Source organism: Simochromis diagramma, unplaced genomic scaffold (assembly GCF_900408965.1).
Source record: "Simochromis diagramma unplaced genomic scaffold, fSimDia1.1 OVJJ01000753.1, whole genome shotgun sequence".
Lineage (NCBI taxonomy): Eukaryota > Metazoa > Chordata > Actinopteri > Cichliformes > Cichlidae > Simochromis > Simochromis diagramma.
Window position 1 is genome coordinate 2,148,417 of NW_024387523.1, and position 20,216 is coordinate 2,168,632.

The 20,216-nt window shown below is 38.7% G+C and overlaps 1 protein-coding gene across 1 annotated transcript in view; it reads left to right on the forward strand.

Annotated features, from left to right (window-relative positions):
* nudcd1 (NudC domain containing 1) overlaps positions 1–20,216 on the forward strand; it is a 57,030-nt gene that overhangs the window by 27,475 nt on the left and 9,339 nt on the right. Inside the window, exons 7-9 of the mRNA XM_040020327.1 lie at positions 3,027–3,171; positions 4,928–5,053; positions 13,939–14,098. Of these exons, the coding sequence (XP_039876261.1) occupies positions 3,027–3,171; positions 4,928–5,053; positions 13,939–14,098 (431 nt within the window). The remainder of the gene's footprint in view (positions 1–3,026; positions 3,172–4,927; positions 5,054–13,938; positions 14,099–20,216) is intronic.

The window sequence follows — 20,216 nt, forward strand, 5'->3', positions numbered from 1 at the left end:
AAGCTCCTTTAAGCAATTACTTTGGTGTTCCTCCACCTCCAAAGAAATGTCAGAAGGAGTCTGAACTGCAAAAAGAAGTGCCTATTCTCGGAAAAGTGGTTGCAGGAGGTGAGCTGGTTTCAAACAGATGATGACCGCACAGAGATGTGGTGCAGAATATGCCACAAAATCCCACTCTAGCGGACAAAAACAGTGCCTTTTATATGTACGCAAACGCACGTTGCAACTTCTTATCTGCTGCACGCCTCGAATGCGCACCTGCGGACCACTTATGTGCACCCCGGTGCCAGCAGTTCGGCCTCTCTATGACATATCGCCCCGGGATCATCCCCAAATGACGTAGTGAGAGATAACTGCAACAAGAGGAAAACATTTTACTGAAAACCATTAGACTGCAGAAGGAGAATAAATGGTTATAGGCCCAGTCTGGGAAACCGTAATCACAGCTTCCCCACCCGCCACCCCTCTGTAGTCAAATGACTGGAAGTTTATTTAGATACAACTCTTATTTTGTAAACTCTGCTGTCAGTCGGCCTTTTATATTGCTGCTCACAAAGTGGGCTGTAACAACTAACTGTAACAGATTCAATTTATTTGAATCAGTCAGCTAAACTTATGTGAATGTCATAATATCGCATGCTTACAGCCTAATTGCCAGCTTCTGTTACTTCACTGTCTCTGATATATTTAATTAACATTGCATAATGTTGCTGCTGACTGAAAACGATTTGGTTGACGTGCTCATTGAACTGATGATCATCACTGTGTTTTGACACTGTTAAGCTGCATGTTGTGAAATGTGAAACTTTACAATCACTCTGTGCACCATTTATACCAGTGACCGGCGGTAATTTCATTACAAGGAAACACGATTACACACCAACGTAGTTCATTATGCTGCATTTGCTTAAAAGAAAAAAGCACGTAGTACTTTGCAGTGACTGTGGAGCCTCTGTGCTGTGAAAAAGCATTTGCCCCCTTCATTATTATTATTATTATTTCATATTTTTCATACTTTAGAAAAATGTAAATATTAGGCAGAGATAAATGGTAAATGGACTGATTCCTATATAGCACTTTTCTACTCTCCCGGAGTACTCAAAGCGCCCTATACAACATACCACATTCACCCAATCATCGATTAGGGTTTAGGATTAGGGTTTAGGATTAGGGTTAGTATCTTGCCCAAGGATACTTGACATGCAGACTGGAGGAGCCAGGGATAGAACCACAAACCTCCGACCAGTAGATGATCTGCTCTACCTCCTGAGCTACAGCCACCCCAGATAACACAAGTAAATATAAAATGCAGTTTTGAAAAGAGCCATCCGTCTATTATCGCCCGCAGGGTATCACAGGGCTAACACATAGAGACCGACAACCATTCACACCTATGGGCAATTTAGAATGATCAGTTAACCTCAACCCACGCATGTGCATGTCACTGGACTGTGGGAGGAAGCCGGAGTACCCAGAGAGAACCAACGCAAATATGGGGAGAACATGCAAACTCCACACAGAAAGGCTCCGGCCAGGTGGTGAAGTCGAACTCAGGACCTTCTTGCTGTTAGGCAACAGTGCTTATCACCGCTCCACGATGCTGCCTGATTTTTAAATAATAATTTCCTTTATTAAGGTGTTTATTATAGATTTTAAGTGTAAATGGACAAAATTGAAACTGGAATGTTTATTTTATTCTTAGTAATAAATAAGTATGCAGAAACAATTTGTGCTGCATTTGATTTTAATACATTAGCTGCTAGAGTTACAAGCTTTCTGTTTGAATTTGATAGTAAACATTAAAGCTTTGTCAAACATATTGGAGAAGTGGCCCAGCTATTGTTTATTATCGATGCTGATCAATCTGCCACTCATTTTCTCTTTCTTTATTATCTAGTCTTGTCAAAAGTTTGAAATAAATCTCTAAAATATTCATCTTGAAATCGTGTAAGAAAAGTAGCAAATGAGAGCAGCCGGACAACTCACCCAAAGCTGGAAATTACCACCACATGAATTAAACTGCATTAATTGAGGATCCAGAAGAAGATCTGGAGAACACGAAGGTGACGTCTGCCATTTTTAAATGTACACTTTGGTATGTATTTGTGAAGAATTGACAGAAAAATTGGCTCCAAAAGTTAATCGCTTCAACATTAACCCAATATCACAGCTTACATTTCAAAACAAATCTAATGACAGAGGATTTTGAATAATAATATTTTTAACAGACAAAACCTGCTCAACAGAGGTACTAATAATTATAATAATACTCATGTTTTAGGATATTTTTTTTTTATTAAAAATGAAAAACAGTTTATGAATAATCAAATTAGTTGTGGGCAGATTCTTTACAAAAATTTCTATTTGCAGCTCAAAACAAATCAAAACAAACTTCACTATAAAAGACAAGATAGAATTAACTATATCAAAAAACTCAAAATACACCTCAAACTAAGGCTTTATGATGTTGCAGTTATTTTGAGTTATTGTAAATTTAGTCTTAATTTCAGTCATTCCATTGAGAGGACAGAGACGGTCTTTTTACAAGAAGTAATTCTGCAGCTTCTTAATGATATTAGGATAGGAGTTGGTAACATTCCAGTTTTTCTTCTTGATGTATTCTGCAGCACAGCCTCAGACACTTCTTGCTTCAGAGAAAGACGATTCATGTCAAAACTGTTTCTGCCCGTCTCAATCTTTCCAAGCCTTTCTATGACCTTTGTCATCATCACTGGAAATTAGCCTATTAAGCTGCTACTGATTGGATGTTTACTCATTGATTGCATCATTTTCATCCAAAGTACTATAAATACTCTGCAGGCTCTCAGATAGTTTCTGAAATTGTGGAAGAAGAACTTGCAGCTTAAACCATCTTGTGTAATTTAGAAAATCGCTTAGTGAGCTTTCTGAAGCTGCCTGTTTGCACATTATGTGCTTAAATGTAATGCTATTTCATCGACAGCCCTTTTGCTAATGAGTAATACATGTATGATTTGTAATTTTGTATTCTCCAACTCTGTCCCCAGCCTGGAGGTGACCCTGCAGAAGCGTGGCGAGGGGCCCATGTGGCCGGAGCTGGTGATGGGCGACAAGAGAGGGGAGTATGTGATGAGTGATGAGCAGGCCGCCCTCATTCATGAAAGACTGACTCACCTTACCTCTGAAGACTTGGTGAGGCTCACTCTTCACATTACACTGATTAAATCCAGTGCTAAATATAATGAGAAACATCTTTTATCTGTACAACCAATATTCTAAATGACTAGCCCCATCCTGTCCAGTTTCTGTATATTTTTATTATGTATATTTTTTAATGACAGCACATTTAAATTAAAGACTGGAGTGGTGGTATGAAACACATACATATGAAAATGAATGAATGAACTGAAGAAGCTTCTCCGATCAGAGGTGAAACATCCTCAAAAAATTTAAAGAAGTCCAGTCATTTTTCTTTCCAAGCTCCTTAGAATACAAAGTATGAAAGAAACTTTGTATTTTTATATACTTTTAATTCAAAGTTGACATTGCAGGATTGCATTGAAGTAAAACAAAATCCCTCCATCCCACGAGCAAGAAGAATTAGACTTAAAATATCTGTGACATAGAGCTTATTGGATATGATGTTATTAAAGAGCCATAGATTTATTAAGCTGCTGGAAATATTCTTTAGAGATCTTGGTTCATGTTGACATGGGTATACCACAGGCCAACAGGCCTTTCAGAAGTTAAAACAGGCGCTGAAAAGCCAGTTGGCAGGAATAAGATCCAAACTATCAGTACATGCAGACTATTGGTCATCAGAAACCCAGCTGGAGTAATACTGATGTTAAGACAGGAAAATTCCTCACAATGCCTGGACGTCTCCAGTGTTGAGTGAGTGAGTGTTAGAGATAATTTACCATCCACAGGTGGAGGAGGTGGCTGACATGAAGACATTCTACCAGGGGCTAGAAAAGGCCGGGTTAAAAGACAGCAAAGAGGCTCCAATCATGGCAGCACATTTACCAGATCCATAGGCAGAAGTTCACCACAGCTAGTGTGATCCAAGATGGAGGCTGTGCAAAATTTAATTATTAATTACATTATTATATTTTAGGCATTAAAAAATATAATTTCAACTGAAGAGTTTGCATGTACTATACTGGCAGATTACAGAAATACAAAAATGGTTTTACTGCTATACTATATGATTGAAATATAAAGATATTATAGGTTTTTTTAAACCATCGTAATGGTAAAAGTGTAGTTTCATGACAACTTAAACTTATTCAAGGATAACTGGGAAGTTATCAATGAGATGTGTTTTTTTTTTTTTAATGTTCCTGATAAGTAAGTTTTTCCTCGTGTTACAACAATACTTGTAAACATCAATTTCCTTTAAAGCTGTCTTTTTCTCTGATTTGTCACACTGCCACATATTATATACTTGTGTTTTATATATATAGTGCATACATATTAAAATAGATGGGTAGAGAGGGTTTCTTGGTATAGGAGGTGTGGGAAAATCTTTAAGCAGTTTATATTCATATCACCCGACCCTCTGTGTGGCTGAATCACTCAGCAGTATGTGTTTGAAATATTGGCTTTGCTTTCTTTGGAGGTTTTCTCATGACCTCTCTTACATTTCTTCTTTCTTTTAACATCCTCTCCTCCCCTAAGGTCTCCCATCTCTGCTCCCCTCCTCTTCAGCTGCTCTGAGCCCTCTTCCTCTGGACGACTTGTACACATCGTAGCTCTCTAGTTTTCAAGAGTCGCTCACAGTTGCCTGTTCATCAGCATTTTTAGGCAGCTCCTCTCTAATCCTCGCCCTTCGTTAGTATCGTCTGGGTCCACTTGAGACTCTTGGTGCTAGCTCTGCCTTTTACATGTTAATAAATGCAAAGCAAGTGTAACCATGGCCTCTGTCTTGCTTTCTTTTTTTGTCCAGAATGGAAACCCTGACAGGGACAAGCCCCCTTGTAACTCTCAGGAGCTGGAGGACTGCGATGGGTTTCCTGAAGACAGCTTTAGCCTCACACACTTTGATGAGCAGTCACTCAAGCCCACTCAGGTGGTGAGTATCCTTTCTCTTCTTCACCGGTAAACACTTTGAGTCTCCAGCTCTTCAATTCTGAGCCCTCAGATTTAACATTTCCAGACAGCTGTCACCTCTGTCCATCCGTTATTTCCTTCAAGCACACTGTTAGCTACCTGATGCTTTGTGTGAGCATGTTTGTATTCAGCGTCTGCCCCGGTGAATGAGCTGTTGTTGGCATTGCCCTTTAACAAGGCACTTGATCAGCGAGCACCACAAAGGCCCACTGAAGAAGAACAGGCACACCTACTTCATCACTCATCCTCGTGATATGAATAGTAAGAAGGTGAAACGTTGTACCTGATGGCTATTCTTATAAACCTGTGTGTGCACAATATATTCATCAAGGAGCAACATGGCTCCACGTTGGGTGGTCAAGTGGTTAGAGGCACTGTGCATCGCTGACAAATGGATCTGATCTCATGTGCTGCATCAAAGTGCAGATTTGCTTTCTGATGTCTGAGATCTTTGCTTTCATTTTCCTGTCATTTTTTTCTGGTTGTTTCAGGGGATTTTATATTGTTGTTCAGATCACAGCTGAGTCATATATTGACTTTTTCCTTTTGTATGGACAACGATGTGGACTTGTCACCAGAGAGATTGATGGTATCTGTCCACTGAATATAAAACACTTTGGATCACTAGGGCGCCTTTTGTCAAAACCCAGACAGTCTTTAGGGAGAATCAATTTTAGCATTAGCATTTTGAGCAAAAAGCCAGGCTGGATGTATAATGTTAGTTACAAGAATTACACTTTCATATAATCACCAAGCTGCAAAATGCAGTCTCGCTGTTGGCTGTACTTAAGCGCACTGAGTTAAAGGCTAAAATCTGTATACTTAGCAGGTGCAGTGTTTACCATGCTCACTGTGGTATGTTGATGTGTTGACTAATTAGCACTTAGTACCAATTTAGGGAGCGAGCATATGGGACCCACATAGGAAAATGCATATTAGTAAGGTGTTTTTTAAGGATAATGGTGTATGCCAGAAAAGTCTTTCTTTTCTTGCTGTTTCATGTTTTTTAACCTTGAGTGAGGCGGCTGCTACGTGTCTTCATATCAGTTCTGTTTGGAAAGTTAGAAAGTGTGATTGTCTATATAATAGTTAAACAAAAGAGATGAAATTATTTTCATTTATCTATAGAAAGCACTCTATACTACTTGAAGTATGGAGTGCTTTGAGTGCTCAGGCAGAGTAGAAGATAAGAAAGATCCAGTCCATTTAAAATTTGAAGTGTAAAACAAACCAGAAACCAAATGTTGATCTTAAAATTAAAAGTTGAGCCTCGCTGACCGCAGTCATCATATTTTGAAATGCACAGTTTTTACTTTGAAAGTGAACGGTCACCCTTCACAGTTTGCATCGCATTTTTGAAGTTCACCAGCACTCTGAGAGTAGATGGAGACTAGATGTTTCCAGATGAGTCGATGTCTTTCATGCAAACTATTGTCATCCGTGGGAATCTGCTAGCAACCAAAACGATTGCAAGGAGGTTTTCGGTGCAGGACTACATCCTTTTTTAGGACTAATTTCGCCTCGGGACTACCAGCAACCAGTTGCAAATCAGTCACATGGGTCACCGAGTTTTGTGGCTGCTTTTTATCCTTTTTAAACATTTTCAAAATGTAACAAATAAGTGACTTTTTATTTCCTCTCACACCAAACAAGCAAAAATATAAAGTGTTAATAATGTTTTTACTGCACTCTTCCAACAGAAGGTTTGTAAAGCTGCACACTGAAATATCATCCCTATATTATTTTGCAGTTTTATTCCTTCTTGAATGCGTTCAGTTTGCATGACGAGAAATTAGCAACTTTGTCTTTGTTGTCCGTTATTCGCCCCAAGGTAAAGAACGGACGTCACAGTTTGCAGTTTCTTTAGAACAACATCTATTTTAGTTGATTCACAGTTGATAAGGAAAGCAAGGATTTAATGGGTTTTGCATTTGTATTTTAAGGACATGCCAAGTATGCTTTCACATTTATAAAAAAAACCCCAACAACATCCTATTGCACACTCCACTCGATGACGTGTTTGTAAAAGCAGCAGTTTCAACCTCACTTCTGAAGGAGCATAACTGGATGTTTGTCTTCCACCAGCCCGGATACTGTATATAGCCAATTGCAAAAGCTCTATTCATGTGTGAATATTAGACCACAGTACATCCGCCACTGATGTTCCCTTTTCACTTTTCTGTGTTTCGTTTGGGCAAAATAATTCCTGTGTTCATAATGAAAAATTCCCCGTCACAAAAACTCTGTAAAATTGAAGCCTTTCATTATTTAATGAAAGCCTAATAACAACTAGTGAGTGTCCAGTACAGTGTTTCTGCTCAGACTGTGATGAAGGGCTAAATAGGAATAAAAGCCCTTTAATGTTTCTCCCTTCATTTACTCTGCAAATAGTACAACCAGGCAACCTGCAGCTCTTAAATAAGTTTGATTGTAGTTGTTTCTGTTCCATCAGTCTTTTGAAGGAAGGCTAAATCTGTGTGTTTGTGTGTGTGTGTGTGTGTACATGGATGCGTGAGCGTGTCTGTGTACAGGATTTCATCCAGGAAGCCTTACTTTTCCATTCTTTGGCTCCGTACCTCATTTTAACCACCTTAATGCTTCAGCCGCCTGCCTGCCCACTAGGATACCTGACCTTTTTCAGAAAGCCTTTTAGCTTAAAATTTGGGCTCCTCCTATTAATTTGCCACCTTTGACTGTGTGTTTGTCTGCGGTTCTGATCCCACCTGAAAAAGATGAAGAATGGTTTTTGTGTGCTTTCCTCAGATGGAGGCTGTGAGTCACATCTACTTTGGACACCTGTAATGGATTTTGCAGCCGTGCTTATCTCAGCATCATGTAAGCTGTGCAGCAGGATCAGAAAGTATTTTATGATATCATTTGTTACCATAAAATGATAATTGGATTGAAACGTTTTCAGACATTTTAAGTTATAAGATATATTTGAATGTTCTGAGAATGGGTGTTTTGCTTTTTCTTGTGAAAAAGTTTTCTGTTTGTTGATGGCAGTCTGTCAGCGCTTCGTCTGTTCAGAGCTCTTCTACGCTCTTTGTTGCTGTTAAATTTGCCAGCAATTTCCTGCTTGGATGAGGTAGAGTTATTACTAACAGTCCGACCTTTGAATGTCATACTGTTATGACTTTATGTCTGGAAGGGAACTCAGTTTAACCCTGTTGGGGTTAGTATAAGATTGCTAAAATGTTCAGAAACGAGCAAATTTCTGCAAATTTCTATATGTTAACATCCTGGCCATGACTGCCTGTGAACCCTTCCTAATGCAGTCAACAACACAGTCACTAAGTGCAAATATGGGCTTTTAAGGAGCGACAGAAGCCAGTTCTCATTAGAAAGCGAGTGCACTGCATTTATGATGAGACAAAACAATGATGACATTGTGAAACAGACTACCCCACTGTTATTTATTATATTTTATCTTGGTTCCTCAGCTATTACATCAAAGGCAACTTAAATTGAATAATTTTAAGCAAATTCTGCCAGAACCGTTATGACTTATAATTTACAAACAATAAATAAATAATTAAAGGAGAGATCTGTCTTATCTAAGACACAATGGGAAATTCACATTGTTCTGACCTTCTAATCCTTTCATTTAGACTGGTACTGGTCGTGCAGTTTAATTTATAATTTGTTAGACTTGTAAAAATTCTTTCTTCCGAACACTATCACATTTTTTATTTGTTACAAATTCAGCAAATATCTTCAGCTGATTCCAAGTATTGAACTTGTATATAGTAGGTGTTCACTGGAATAGTTTACAAAGACACCTTCACAACATCTAATCAAGTTAGGAACACTCTCAGAAAGACAGGTGTGTCATTCTCAAGGTTTACAATCAAGATTGGACGACTGTGTACCTTGTATTTTCGTGTATTTCATTACAGCAACGAGGAAATCACTGTGAAACAGCTACAAAACTTAACTTTTTTTTATTTCAATTGGCCCGAGAGGCAGTGTAGAGGTGCTTAATTTCAGTGTGAAGATACAAATGTGGTGTGAAGCTGGCATCTGTTCAGGTGTTGCATTGTCGACCAGGACAGGTGTGATTCTACAAACTAGTCATCTGACAATTGCAGAGCACAAAGAGCTTCCCTGAACTGCAGTTTGTTTTTTGGGGGGGGGTTTGATCAATGGGTATTACAACACAAACACGCACAATCACTGGGAGAGACATCCCAGCCTCCTCAGGTGGAGGTAGAGTCACACATTTATGATATGCAATTTCCTAAAAAAAGGCTTTGATTTTACACTCTGGTTATAACTGAAGGTCATATTTGACTGTCCTTTGGTGCAGCTGGCTCCCTTGCTGTCAAACAAAACACTTGGATGGTTTTTAAAAGATAAAATTGAGCGTCTCGGGCTGATTAGAGTGTAAGTAAACAACGCTTTGTCCTCTCTCTGTAAAGGCGAGTGAGCAGCAGCCTTCTAAGAGCGTGACGGCAGCAGTGATGAGAGGGAGTTGGCATTTCAGCTGTTATAACAGACATCTGGCCCCTGCATACAGATGCATTTTTTCCCCTTTTCTGCAATACCAAGTTCCCACTTCCTGTCATCATCTATAAACCATTTGATTAAAAATAAAACAGCTTTTACTGACAGTTTTTTTTTGCTTTTTTTGAAAATGTTAGCAGGTATGAGTAATTATTAAGTACTTTTCTATACAGGCTTCAGTGGCAGTACCTTGCATTGTGCATATATTATGCAACCGCTATATAATATACCTAAAAATGTCTTAACTCACAGACTGGCTTATTTACGCAGCTTTTTAACCATGTCATGGTCTTTCTCTTGAAGTTAAAAGCAGTGATTGAGCACTGAGATACAGATCAAAGGTCTCTGAACTGGATGTTTTCAACCTTAAGAATAACCAAAACTCGGGAGAGCAATTAAATTAAAGCTAAAATTACATATTTTGATTGCCTATGTTTAGGGTTGATGTCATCACGGTGACAATTGAGACCTCAAAAGGTTAAGGAAGCAGCAGTATGTGTGAGGAAAAAGGCCTGGATTGGTTTCTGGATGAAATCTCTGACAGAACCAACCACAGGGTGGGTGGCTGTCGACTATTTGGAGTGAAAAGAGAGCAGAATGAATAGATGAGTATTGTGCAATGACAAACCCACACTGGGCAGGTTGTAGGCGCGAGTGACTGCAGAACAAAAACATGTTGCTCTGCATCCAAAAGATACAGTACCTGCACCACCTCTATGTACAGTTATGGTTCAGGTAAAAAAGAACAAAGAGGAAAAAGTATGAGGTGCTATAAAGAGAAGACCAAATGTTAATGCCAAATAGTGCTTCCACCAACATGTTCTAATCCTGGTACAGAATATAATGTGATGTTTTCAGATGCCACCTGCATCTCCCCAGTATGCACAAGGTTTCCTTTGGGATCAGTGCCTTTGATGCACTGGCATCAGAGGTATTTGCTTATAAGAGATAACATTTTAGTCTTAAGTAGCATGTATATCGAGCAGGAGACCGTGGTTTGCTTCTTTGCTTCTTTTTCATTTGTTTTGTTTCACACTAAATGTAGGCAATAAATACTTGGATAAGGACAAGATCATCATTTGGAGTAAAATCATCTCTCTTATTGGGAAGTTGGGATTGACAGTCAAGAATTGGGAGTGACACAAAATGAGGCCTGCTGTGTAACTGAGTTATGCTTGCAGATGTGACAAAAATGGCATTTGTTGACATTGCAGGAAGGCGAACTAGCTGATTCTACAGAGGAGGAGCCTGATAGCTGAAGGCTGAAGTTCTGCTCTGTTGCCATAATATGGTGCTATGAGATATTTAAGATATGATGGAGCTTGGTCATTAAGGGAGAAGGGTTTTATTTTGTATTCTGGATTTTACAAGAAGTTAGTGAAGAGATGTTTAAATGGAGAAATATGATTTTGTAGTCCCAGTGTTTTGGATCAACTGAAGGCTTTTCACAGAGCTATGGTGACATCATGATGAAATGAAAGGGTAATACCTCAGCCTAGAAATAAAGAATAATTAAACAAGTCATCCGTTTTTTTTTTTTTTATTAATTTATTTTATTGAAAGACACATTTTTCATTGTGTTTTCATTCATAAGATCCTGATTGGTGCATACATGCATGACATCAGCTGAACCCTGCTCACTTCGAACTGATCAGAACAATAAAAATGGAGAGTGTGTCTTTTTGAGTAATTTCCACTGTAGCAATACACAGGCCATTTTTTAAAAAGTTATGTTTAACTTAAAAAATGCCAAGTTCAGTTTATAAGCCTTCATCAGGGAGGTTGTTTCTTTTAGATTACACATGAAAACTAATGCATTTTAAATGTTGTTTGAAAGTAAGTGCCTTGGAATACTTGTATATATTCTATATAAACTTCTACTTTCCAAAGAGCATCTCAAACAAAAACGATCTGAATGCATAAAGCACTTCTCTTTAGGTCCATTTAAGCAGTATGTATTGTGGCAACTTAACCACCCCTGGTTCTTAATCATATTCAGTGGCCTTAATGCCTTTTTTTTAATGCATTTTATTATTTGCACATTTTGTGGAGATGCAGGAAAACTGACGTAAGATGAAGGAAGAAAAGATGAGACAGTGAGACATTCACCTTATTCTTTCCTATACTGTTGCTGCATTAGATTGAACCTTTCCTACTGACAGACAAAAGTCCTCTGTTTCTTTAAGAGCTCCGCCTGTTCTTTTACTTTTTTTTTATCACTCTCAGTTGTGAATATTGTATCTCCGTGTTGAAGCTAATACAGGAATTAGCAGGAATTCTGGATTCAGAAGGATAATCCACTGCTCCCTTCAGTTAAATCCTTCTTATTCAATAAAGGCTTTGTGAAGAAGCTAAAGTAGAATACAATACAAAATACAATACTAATACAATCACTATTTCTATAATCTTTTTAGTGTCACTCTGTTTACTTTTTGTCTGGGTTTAAATTGCCACAGCTTGTAAGGTGAGACCTGAACCCCCTGCAGAGAAAGGTGTTTGTGAAAATAATGCAATAAAAGGCTTAAGATTGTTTTTCTGTTTTTTGTTTTTTTCCTTTCCTGGAAACAAGCAGCAGAATATTAGTATTCTGAAAATGGTTTTATTTACCTCATCCACACGTAGGTAGTTTTATGTACAATAATCATGCTAAGAACAGGCGAAAACAGGTTCGCCTACAGTGCTTAACAAATATATGAGACCACATGTAATAAAAAACAAGAAAACAGATTTTTAAAAATCTTTTTTAAAAAAATGATGCTATTTATTAGGCAAATAGCAAACTGAGTTCACATTTTTAAACCCAAATTTTATTCGGGTCCCTAGAAATCAGTCAAGCATGTTAAACCACTGGGACTAATTTTTATGTTCTGGGATGCAAGTAAATGTCTGTAATTTGGCATCTGAATGAAAAAATAATGTGCTATTTGAAATTCATGGATAATAACAATAATTATATTTTAGTTACAAAAAAGTAATTTCGATCAAAGAGCTACAGAAACAGAACTTAATTTTTGATAATTACCAGTACTGTTAATTTATGGCAGCTGTTGCATAAACCTTACAGTGTGTGGTTATGTGATTAATTTTTTAAGGACTGACCATTAGCTAACTTCTAACTCTGGTCTAAAAAATGTTTCTTTGATTCATATATTAAAAGCCACAGGTGGTAGTGATCCTGCCAGGCACGTAATTTGCATGTAGAAACCCTGGATGTTGGTATGTCAGTATTAGTCAGCAGAGCCAGTATTGAGCCAATGTAGTGCTAATTGTCACTTTTATAGTTTAATACAGCTGAAACTACGTTTAACGGAGATGTTTTCAAATGTGAAGCATGTATTGGTATGCAGTGGTACTGTTTTATAGCAGAGATTACTCAGTATCTTATCACAGGCTTTCTTTTTTTATATGTCTAGGCCTGAATAGGTCATTGTTCCTCTGACTTTCATCAGATGTAGTCACGCTGACTGCTTACTTACTACAAGATCTATGGTAGTAACATTAAATGATTTATAGGGAGAGGGAGAACTAATCAATGAGATCATATGCAGTAACCTTTAAATTAATGAAACCTGCACTCGTCCTCCTCTGGCAGCTCACAAACTTGTGATTTAAGTCAATTTAATTTGGTACACTTATTTGTTTGTTTCGTATTCACTAGTCATGTCACAGGGCAGGCAGTGGCATCGTTATCAGTCACCTCCCCCACATAAACACACACAGAGGCTGTACCAAAGCCTCACACTCCAAGTCAACCACAACTGGCAAGAAAAAGAGTTTTAGAGAGGAGAGATGACGGCTTCCTAAATGGCTCTTCATTGTTTGCTACAATCATCCACCAGCTTATGAGCTGGTTTATGCAGCGTTTTGAATGCTTGTCAAAAGTGTATTGAGATGGGGAGGACAACGCCGCCTGACAGCCTCCGAGACAAGTTGGCAGTTTTCATCAAGTGAGGAATCAGTGTGAACAGTCAGATGCCGAAAAGGAGTTATGTCATAACAACAGTCGTTTTCTCTCCAGAACAAATGGAGTTGGAACAGAATAGCAGCAAACCACACAGAGTTAGGACAAGCACATTAATCAGAATTTAGTATGAGGCAAATACAAACAAACCTGCTGAACTCAGGTTAAGATACAAAATACAGAGAATAGCATTTCATGTTTTGTTTTATCTGCGTTGTGCAGTGGAGGAGATCAGAAAGAAATCACCTCGTACAACTAAAAAAATCATAGTACTTCACGAGTCCATCACCACCTTTGTCTTTGCTGCTGAACCTCTACAACCTCAAGGATCAACACACTTAGGACATCAACATAAAATCCTCATGTTTGTGTGTCTCCAGGTGAATCTAGGGAGTCACCAGTACCTGTTCACAGTTGACGCGAACCCATCCGAAATGCCGTGCCTCTGCCTCCGACATGACGTGGACGCTCTCGTTTGGCAGCCTCGTCCTGATCAACCCGGTAACATGTGGGAGCACATCGCCACGTTCAATGCTTTGGGTAAGAGTTTAAAGTTGCAACACTTACTCTGTGAATTTCCCTCAATTATAGACCCACTAAACCCAAACACATAAGGAACACCTGTACAATTATCCTATGAGGCTACAGTGTAATGCATAAAATGCAGATGAAGGTCAGGGGTTAATGTTCACATCAGACATCTGAATGAAGGTAAATCTCATCTGTTCTCTCATGGTTGTTGGTAGTAGACAGGCTGGTCTGATCCAAAATGCTCATTTGTTGTTTGCCACAACAGTCTGTAGAGCTAACGTGGGATTATATAAGGGGCAGTTCTGCTGAAAGGAATGCTTTGTTGACGAGAAGATGAGAGGAAAGCTCTTCATCTGTGCCGATCTGAAGCCTGGAGACAGATGGGCCAAGCAAGCAGAAGAAGACCTCAATTCTTGTTGGCAAACAATAGAAATTTGCGGCCACAGAAAGCACAGACTCATAGAAACTGCATACAAATACTGGAGAGAACGTATCCTGATCTGGTAATTCTGAATTTCTGTCCCAGACTGCAGATGGTAGTCACTTCCCCTCGACAGCATGAATCCTTTCTGAACCAGCCTTCCTTGTCTCAGCAGTCCAGACTGCTGGTGTCAGTAGGTCTGTGATGGCGTGGAAACTTTTCTTGTCACACTGAACACCAGCCACAGCCTATCTGAGTGCTGTCGCTAACCAGCTGCATCCCTTTATGGCCTCAGTCTGGGGGCTTCCAGCATGACTATAAACAATGTCATAAAGCGAATTGGCTAAAAATGAGCTCTGAGATCTGTCATGGATTCCCCAGTCACTGTAAAGGAATCCAATAAGATGTGGTAGGATTTGAGGCTTTTAGCTGCCAGCGTACAAATCTGCAGAGTCTCAGTCAAAAGTGAAACCTAATTTATGCCCCCCTGGACTCAGGTCTGTTACATTGCCTCTGCTACAAAGTTTCCTTTTAACCTTTTTTTTTTATTATTATTTTAATTTTGGGCAAAGAGAGCAGTTAAAGACATGCAGCAAGGGACAGCAGGTCGGACTCGAACTTCAGCCACTGCTTTTGGGCCGTAAGGCGTACGGGCACCTGGTCAATCAGTAAACTGTACTGGTGCCCATCCTTTTTAGCCAGGGGTCGGCAACCCGCGGCTCCGGAGCCGCATGCGGCTCTTTAGTCCTTATAGTGCGGCTCCGCGTGGTTTGGAAAAATAAATTAGAAGTATTTAGCTCAAGTGTATTTTATTTATGTTAGTTATTTTTTTTTAACTTGTAGTTCTAAATTGGAAGATTATTGTGACAATGAAATATAAAAATAAAATTATATTTTATGCAGACCACGCCACGCCACACACATTAACCAGGTAAAATACATATTTAGGCAGATTTTTGCAAATATCTATTTTTCATTTTGTAGCAGCATAGTGCTTTTTTTCCAATTATTTTTTTAAAAGTCAGGTCAAGGCTCCAAAAGCCCAAAGGCGATATAAGGATGGCGGCTCACAACAGTTTTTGTTGCTACATGGATCCTTTTAGTTCAGCTGGGTGTTTTTCCTTTTGTTATATTTCTTTAAGAGTTCAACATGTGTTAATTACATAAATAAAATAGCACTTCATGGATTTCATAAGCAACACAACTTAGTTGTTCATAAGCATAAAGGTAAAAAACAATATATACAGTGTTATCTTCATTTTAGATGTCAAAAAGTATTTGCGGCTCCCAGTGTTTTCTTTTGCGTGGAAACCGGGTCCAAATGGCTCTTTGGGTGTTAAAGGTTGCTGACCCCTGCATTAGACTGTTAAAGCCATCCCCTCCTATTCCTCAGTGTCAGCATCTTAAACCAAGTCAGCTCTATAGGAAAAGTATGGGCCCGAAAGCTGGACATCACCAGTTTGAGTCACCACTGAAGTGTTTTTTTTTTTTCTTTTATGAAGGTTTGGTTCATTAAATTTTTTTCAAATCGATAAAGAGATAACAGAAACAAGTTTTAAACTCAGACTTTCTCTTACTAGGAAGTCTAACAACAGTGCCCCGGCTACATTTAAGAAGTGAAACCTTGAACTGTTGTTTTGGAACTATTTTTCTACCTTGATCGGACACTGATAAGTTATTCAAAATAAAAATTCTTTGCTGGGGTCCTAATAAATTGTTTACTATTCAGTTTACACAAAGTGGTGTTGATGACAGGAAGTACAAATTGAACCTGGTTTTACAAATATTAGGTTCAAAGCAGAAAAAAGACAAATTCTTTGAAACTGAAGGCAAACAGGTCCCAGCATTTGTAGTTTTATACTAAATCTTCATACAATAGCGCTGCAGTGAATCTTTAACAGTTGCTGAGTTTCCAGTTTTCAGCACATCTTTCATGATAACACACTACAGCGCCTTTTAAGCCTAACAAATATGGTTATGTTGTCAAACCAACACTTTTGCAGCCATTTGCCACTCGAGAGGAATAAATGTTGCTTCCCAGGTGCTTCTCGGGCCTGTTAACATTAAAACAACCTCCAGCTGTGTGTGAGAGGCAGAAACTGGGACGATGGCTAGCCAGTAGCTTCGGCTTTATACTTAATAAAGGAAATGATACTACAGTCAGGGCTTAGAGGAAATATTATTGTTTCAAATCCAAACAGAAATATCTTTTTGCAGAAAGAGTTGCTTTTATTCTGTAAAAAAATCACCTGAATTAGCAGAGAAGCTACGCCACTATGTCTGTAGTGCAAAGTTTATCCCAAGATGTATGAGTCACAGTAAATGTCAAACTGATGTAAAACTCTATCTTTATGATTAAAAAAAAAAAAAGACAGCATAAGATGAATAATTAATTTCACGCGCTGATAACTTTACATTTAAGTCCAGTATCACGCTGCTGCTGCTCCTGCTGCTGCTGCTCCTGCTGCTTCACAACTTCAGAGGATAGACAACTAAATGACTGCTTTAAAAGTGTAGTTAATGATAACGGGGACAGCTTTGCATATAAACATTTTAAACTGCTCTGGATAATATATCTGAGTGTGAGGACTGCATCGTAACGTGTCTGTTAGCTCAGACACTCACCGATGTGCTGAGATTGCGCCTGTTTCCAGAGCCGCGTCTCTTTCAGTCTCCTGGTCTGTGTAATTTATCTCCTCACTTGTCTCTTCTCATCTTAAAACAACAGACACCTGAAGCACTTTGACAGCCGTGACTTCTTCATTTCTCTTTTGTTAAGAAGGCGCACTTACCAAACAGCACATTTCTGTTTGGAGTATATCATCCAGTTTTGGACTGCAGATGGATCCCTGGTGATATTTTCGGAAATTACCTCGATGAGTCGGAACAAGGCACCGAGAGAAACAGGACTCAAAATGTGGATGCTTGAGCACCAGAGATCATCCTTGTAACGTACTAGAAACGACTATGCCACACCACCATTAAATGTATTTACGTGAAAGAGTCCTTAAAAAGTTTGTTAATGTCTTAAACACTTCAGTTTGCAGAGGTAGGGGTTTTCCTGCAAAGAAAATAGATAATTTGACTGTCAAATGCCAAAAATAAGAGAAGAAAAGAACTATGGAGTAAGGTGGCACAGGCTCTTTTACTATAACCATAACTACTATAATTATAGTAGCTATAACTATGTGGTCTTATAGTCTTTATAAATGAAAACGCCACAAGAATTTCCAGCATGCAGTGATGGAGTTTATGCCCCCTCTATTCATGTAAATGAGGCAGTACCACTGCATTGTTATGGCCTTGCTTTGTAGTGTGACCCACCTGTGCAGGCTGTTTTTCTTCGGGCAGATGGATAATGGTTTTGTCAAATAGCTCGAAAATAACAGACACTCCTGTTGGTTTAAAGCTGGTGTCCCTAAATGCTTATTGGTCAGGTAGAAGGTGATTTAAACTTGGGACAGTGGTATATATGTGAGGGCAACGGTGCTGTTTTTGTTTTTATTTTCACAATAATGAAACCACAGTGTGGTTAATGTGTGCTTCCATTCCATGATTGGTGTTTTGAAGCTCTTAAAACCTCTTATATTTAACTTGCATTGATATGTTTCCTTAGATAATACTTTTCAGAGATTTGAAATCTATAAACCTGTAGTGTGTTTAGTATTGATTGTGCTGCTTAAGGCTCTGCTACACAACACAACTACACAAGCTAATTTTATTAAGGACAAATGTTGAGCTGCAGGAGAGAAATTGCTGGTTTTGCGTTTTTGAACTGCCGTGGTGTCAGATGGGAAATCTTAGGCATGCAGGAAGTGGCTCATCAGATTGCAAGAGTGAAAGATAATTTGTTTTTCAGCAGCAGAGGAACAATAAAGTCTCACTGTCACTAATATCAGGAAGCAGATGTACAAACAATGTGTACATATGTGAAGGCGTACTGGAGCAACCTGGTATTTATAAGCAATTAGACGCACTCACCTAAATGAAACTTTGCAGCACTGTCTAACATTTCTAGAATCATGTGGCTGATGTGATGAGACGATAAAATAAACGATGGTGGATGGAAGCCTTAGGTGCAATTAGAGGGGCATTTAGTAACTCAGTTATTTACGAATAATCATGAACTCTCATTAACATCCAGCCGTTTCTTTCTATGCGGTGGTCTTTTTACTTTATGTAGTTTATATAGGTAAAGTGTTTTCCAATGAAGAATTCAGCATTTTCCGTATTTGATTCTGATTATTAGGATGTCGCTACTATTGATGATTTTACAGGTTTACACGGCTAATGAAAGCCGGTTTGCTGCAGGTGCAGAAACTCACCGACACAGCTGAAATAGCTGTTTGTCTTTGCAGCGCTTCACACTGACAGATGTAATAACTAGTGCAGCTACACGGACGAATGCAAACTGTGGGAGTGCAAATCAGGCCTGTGCACATCTCCCAGTATGAAAATGACTCGACACTTATAAACATCTTTATAAATCAGATGAGTAAGAATGACTGTTTCGTGCTTTTGGCCCAGCTCTTTGGTCTTCTTGAAGTGACCTTGGCAAATATGCAATTTCCAGTTCAGTGAAAGCAAATGATCAAAGACTTATGTTGTTCAAAGCTTAAGGAGTGAACCGTCCATCCATCCATTTTCTTAACTACTTATGCAGTTCAGGATTTTGGAGCCTGTCCTTGCTGTTGTCCTGGACAGGCCGCCAAATAAGGAAAAGCTTTGTCAGTGTTTCAGCTTTTAACATGATTTAAAGCATCACTGCCAAACTAACTGACTTATTGATTAATTGTCCAAATTTCAAAGGGGGCATCTTTAAAGGAATTTAATTGTCTCTGATTTTATATTCAAGAGGCTGAAACTGGAAAATTCTTTGTATTTACAGTAATTTGATAAATTACTTAAATAATGAATGAATCAGTGACTGTTTCTTTTCTTTCTGTTACATCTATTTAGACCTTTTCAGTATCTGTAACTATTAATTGAACATGTCTGCTGTGGTGCGTTCTCTTTCTAGCTAATTGAATTCTCTGGCTCATTGATCACACGTCTGCTTTCTGTATTGAACACCCTTCTAAAAACATGGATCTCTGAGGAATGTTTGGGGGGACTGAAATATTTTAGCTTCACTTGAGTTCTTATTCGTCCTGCAATTAGCTTTTTCCTCAGCTGTGTTTTTGTCATTGCTACTCCGGGGTAGATTTTTAAACCTCTCTTCACCCAATACTGTGATTTGGATCCGCGCCTGGAGCTTTGTGCAGCAAAACTATGCCATAGGAAAAACAAAAACCTTTTTACGCTTGGCTGTTAGATGGAGAGAGTAGGGTTATGGGTAGTGGCAGGTAGATTGATCCTGTAACAAGTTTCAAGACAGCAGGTACGGAAAAGAGCTGCATTTCCCTCCTGTTCGTCCTAACAATAATTACATTGAATACAGGAAAAAAAACGTACTGTGTAGAAACTCAAAACAATCTCAGATGCCATATGTGATCTTTGTTTATCTGTAGTTTGGGGCGTGTGGCTCATAAGGGAAATATTTCCATTTGTGAGATTCAAAGATAAGACAGATTATTCACAGCCTTTGTGGTTCTGAATTACTTCAGTTATTTCAAAATGTAAGTGCCTCTTACTGAGAATGTTGCATTAAGTCAGAAACACATGACTGTGGAACAGTGTGTGTGTTATTCTCTATGTTCAAGCCCA